This window comes from Sinocyclocheilus rhinocerous, unplaced genomic scaffold, assembly GCF_001515625.1.
Source record: "Sinocyclocheilus rhinocerous isolate Xijiao unplaced genomic scaffold, SAMN03320098_v1.1 scaffold6, whole genome shotgun sequence".
Taxonomy (NCBI): Eukaryota; Metazoa; Chordata; class Actinopteri; order Cypriniformes; family Cyprinidae; genus Sinocyclocheilus; species Sinocyclocheilus rhinocerous.
Window position 1 is genome coordinate 62,352 of NW_015661999.1, and position 4,936 is coordinate 67,287.

General features: G+C 36.5%; 1 protein-coding gene across 2 annotated transcripts in view; it reads right to left on the reverse strand.

The window, feature by feature from the left end:
- Positions 1 to 4,936, reverse strand: part of LOC107727194 (phosphatidylinositol 4-phosphate 3-kinase C2 domain-containing subunit beta-like) — a 48,504-nt gene that overhangs the window by 29,333 nt on the left and 14,235 nt on the right. For both annotated transcript variants that reach the window (XM_016536985.1, XM_016536986.1), the window contains one exon: positions 1,446 to 1,566. In XM_016536985.1, the coding sequence (XP_016392471.1) occupies positions 1,446 to 1,566 (121 nt within the window). The remainder of the gene's footprint in view (positions 1 to 1,445; positions 1,567 to 4,936) is intronic.

Sequence of the window (4,936 nt, forward strand, 5' to 3'; positions counted from 1 at the left end):
AGGCTGATTAAGTTTACATTTTCTTTATGTATGCAGGATAATTTACATTTTAAGTTTGTGACTTTGTATAAAGTTACATATGTGCTTAGGTATTTCAATATGCCATTGTTTGATTAAGTACAAAATATACTCACAATGTTATCTGTATATACACATGTATACTTGTACTACTTTTTTGATCATGGTGATGTTATAACAGGGACAATACACTAGCCATTGTTACACACAGACATATACAAAGTCACAAACTTAAAATGTAAATTATCCTGCATACATAAAGAAAATGTAAACTTAATCAGCCTAAATAAGCCTAAGGTACTCAATGTTCACATCGCTGTAGAGATTTCAGCCATTGTTTCAGCCCTTCAGAGAAAACTGTGGCATTGTGGTTTATTGTTTCATTGTCGCAGCACCCAAAAAAGGCCTCTATGAGTGAAGTACGTTATTGTTCTGAAACTGATGCTTATGTATTTTACAGTCATACACACAATGTCCCTCCTTTTCACGGCCCTGCACAAGCACACGATTATCAGGAAAAGACACACTTCCTACCACACAGCTGCACCCACAGCAAAAACAACCAACACACACATTCAACAGAATAACACCTGCGGTTCTTGTTGCACAGATAAACTCAGCCTCAGCTCTGTCTGTTTTGCCCTTTAACAGAAATTAACCGTATCAACAAAAATGTCAAGTGGTCTTTAAAAAAAAAAAAGAAAAGAAAAACAGGACGAGCACACATATGAGTGATTAGTAGTTAATTCTGCCTCAAAATGGTGGTCGTGTCATGGGGAAACCCAATGTGGTTAAAGCAATCCACAGACATAAGCACAGCTTGTTTTTATGCAACCACAATTAAAGGGCCGCAGTTACATGATGAGGAGCTATTCAGACCACAAACCGCAGATCTTCGTTCAGCTTGGAATAACCACATTTCCACCCACAACTCAAGCGGCCTTACAATGTCAATTACAATTACAATACGTCCTAGTAACATGTAGTTCATTATACTATTGGATGGGAACTTTTTAGCAACATTCTGCACACTGGCAAGCAGCGGGGGGGCTGTTTTTGGCCATAACAATTTATGGAGAAAATCCAACCACTCACTCAAATCTGTTGTCAACAGCAAGTATTTCACAAGAAGCAGCCTGGATTATGAACCACTGCCACATATGAACATCAGGCTAATCATGTTTCTGTGGAGAAGGTTGATTTAGCCTAGAAAAAGCTGTGAGTAGTGAGTAGAAGATTAGAGTGAGTAGAAGGCTGCTAAAAGCCCTTTTTATGTAAGGCCAATTGGCAGAATAAAGATAAAGGCTAATTATGTAGCTTTTAATGTAAATCAATTTCTATTCTGTAAGTCATGTTCTATGCAAACAAAAAAAGCATCAAAAAGTGAGCTCCAGTCAAGTCACTTTTGGTGATGCCTTAGTTCTTACTTTTTGAGGAACTCTGCCTGGCCGCAGATTTTCAGCAGGTAGTCGTCCACGTCAATCATATCCAGATCATCATGGGTGTAGCAGAGAGTCTGATAAATTAGCAGGTCTATGGTTGAAGATCCTGAGGGAAGAGGACAACAATATAAATATATAAAAACAACATTATGTAACTTTACTTACATGATGAGAAATAACCAACTAACCACATTTTTCAGTAGTACAGTCACAGTGCAGCTTTTACAGTAACATGCTGCTTTTTCCAACACAAAGGTGATAAAATGATGCGTTAACTTTTTTATTGTCACATTTACAACTAAGACAATAGCTTACAACTAAGACAACTAAGACAATAACATTTTTCAGTGTCACGTGATCCTTCAGAGGTCATTCTAATACGCTGATTTGGTGCTCAAGAAACATTTATGATATTTTGCTTGAAAAATTTAGTTCAATGAACCAGTTCAAAAAAATATTCACTGATTCATTATTAAATGATGTTGATGATTTTTTTAAAACCCAGTTTTATAAACATAGGATATTTTCTAGTTTTATTATTTGTATTTGGTTTTAAATTCATCTGTTCTATTGTAATACAGTCGGTCACCCAGACAGTCATTGTTTTTGTGCATAATATCCATTAATGATTGTAAAAATGTTATATAGTTATCTCTTAAATAGTTTCAATGCAGTTAGATACTTTTGCTAATAACTTGTATAGTAGCTAACTACGTTTTTACAGGGTTAGCTTGGCTGTTTATCTACTCTACATCATGGGTAGCTTGAAACTTGTGAAACTACAGTTTCAAACTAACTTCCCCAAAAACTGCTAAACAACACAAAACAAATGCTTGTTTAATTACATGCTAACAATAGGCAGTGAGCACACAAACAGAGAAGAAAAGAAACAGAAGAAGTGCCCAGTGGCTCAAAAGGTATTGGTTTAGCTATAGCTAAATCAATAAGAGGTTATCAATTAGTGACATGTCTGTGCAGCCCTTCCTGGAAATGGACATGTTGTCAGATGCTCCCGATACAGTAAATTAGCACCTACTGCTGTGAATACATTCGGTGGACAAGAGACAAAAAATATAGGGAGATGGGAATTTTCCCATGGTTCACAGCAATGTTCGTCACTTCACTGGGAGGATGTGAAATAAAAATGAGCAGAAGTAGGGATAAATCAGAAAAAGGTTAATCCACCCTTCCCCCTGTCCCACAAATTACACCCTAACTGGGCAGATGTACTGCACTGCGGTCACAGTGGGAGCACATTTTGGAGAAAACGCCCGTCTCTCTCTCTCTCTCTCTCACACTTTCTCACACACCTCAGTTTCTCCGTAGTTCCTCAATAATGAATTGGGCAGCTCTGCTGGAACATGAATCTTGAGGATAAGCTTTTTTTTTTTTTGTGAATGGACCCAGATAAACTCATGTCAATCTGAGACAACAGAGAGAGCAATGCAACGCACAATTTCAATTGACAAAATGAGCTGAGCCATTTCTTACTGTTCCTGGTGATGATGTAATTCTTTTTATTTTAAAATACTTAATTCCAGTTTAAAATGCAGAGACAATTATAAGTAAGCCATTTGTCAGCTGATTGCCACCCAAAAACTGCAGTTTTGCGTGGTTTGTTTGAACACTCTAACACAGCAAAGTTGACTCAACCAATGGTGTGAGAAACTATATTTTTACTATAAATTTCTGATTTTTGGAGATTTTATTAATTATTTTAATTTTTATATGTAAATATATTTTTAGGTTTTTTATGAATATGTGAATATTTTTAAAAATAAAAAAACAAAACAAAACAAAACAAAAATCCAAGGCGGGTGAATGAAAAGCTGTCTCTTTTAATTGAGTACACAAAACAGATGGCTGGCAGAACGCCCTTTCAGTGTAATGCTATTAAGAGAACTCGGGGTCTAGAGCCTCTCCAATCTTTCCAATGAGATCCTGTTGCCCGTTCAAAAGTTTCAGGATGTGGAACAAAAAAATACAACTCCACTAGGGCTGTGTGATTAATCGAAATCGAATCGAAATCTTTTGGAGATTTTATTAATTATTTTAATTTTTATATGTAAATATATTTTTAGGTTTTTTATGAATATGTGAATATTTTTAAAAATAAAAAAACAAAACAAAACAAAACAAAAAACATAACAAAGGGTGTAGTTAGGGATGCACCAAAAATTCTGGCCAAAAATTTTAAATCAAAGCCAATAATTTTTTTTTTTAATAATAAAGTGATTTTATAATATGTTTATTTTAGTAATATTATTTTTATAATACAACTATTGTTCTAAATTATTTTGATTAAAGCTGCAGTCCGTAACTTTTGGTGCTCTAGCGGTTATTAAACAGAACTGCGTGCGTCTTGCGGAAGAACATTGTAGCCGGAGCTACTTCTCTCTGTTTATGTCTATGACGAATCACACAGCTACTGGGCTACCTCTGCAGCGGTACCTACCCGAACCAGTCTAAAATAGTCCGAATATAAACACTTATAGGTGTACCGTAATGATTCAGGACAAGCCAAAAACATGGTTTGGAAAATGGACTCGCTTATTGTATACATTTTGTCAATTTTGAACACAAAAAAAAGTTACAGACTGCAGCTTTAAATAAATTAGAAAATAAAAAAATTTAAAATCGAAGTGAATTCAGGAACCGCAACATTATAATGTGCAGTATGAAAGATATTCATTTAATTGTCATTCATCAACTTTCTGACTGAGCAGACCGCGTACATATCACTACCCAACCCTCGAGCAGTGCTATACAGGCCCAACTATTTTTCCATTCCCTGTGAACTATTTTGAGATGACCTGCATCATTTTCACGAACATTTAGCAGATTTCACAGCTGCTTGTGACAAAAAGAGAGCCATGTGAGAATGGCACCACAGTCTGCATTCATCATACACTGGAAGGCTGCTATGATAAAGAGGCAAATCATGCCAGAGCAGGAAAAACAAGTGCAGTGGATAAGTGAGAGTGAAAACATAGCAGATTTGCTGCTTGTGACAAAAAGAGAGCCATGTGAGAATGGCACCACAGTCTGCATTCATCATACACTGGAAGGCTGCTATGATAAAGAGGCAAATCATGCCAGAGCAGGAAAAACAAGTGCAGTGGATAAGTGAGAGTGAAAACTTGTTCACGACATATTTCTCGGGCCTCTCTCTAATCTCACAGCATGAGGCCATATCTGTCTGTGTATATGTGTGTGTGTGTGTGTGTGTGTATGAGGGAGGTTTGTGTGTGTTCCTCCAAGGCGGGTGAATGAAAAGCTGTCTCTTTTAATTGAGTACACAAAACAGATGGCTGGCAGAACGCCCTTTCAGTGTAATGCTATTAAGAGAACTCGGGGTCTAGAGCCTCTCCAATCTTTCCAATGAGATCCTGTTGCCCGTTCAAAAGTTTCAGGATGTGGAACAAAAAAATACAACTCCACTAGGGCTGTGTGATTAATCGAAATCGAATCGAAAT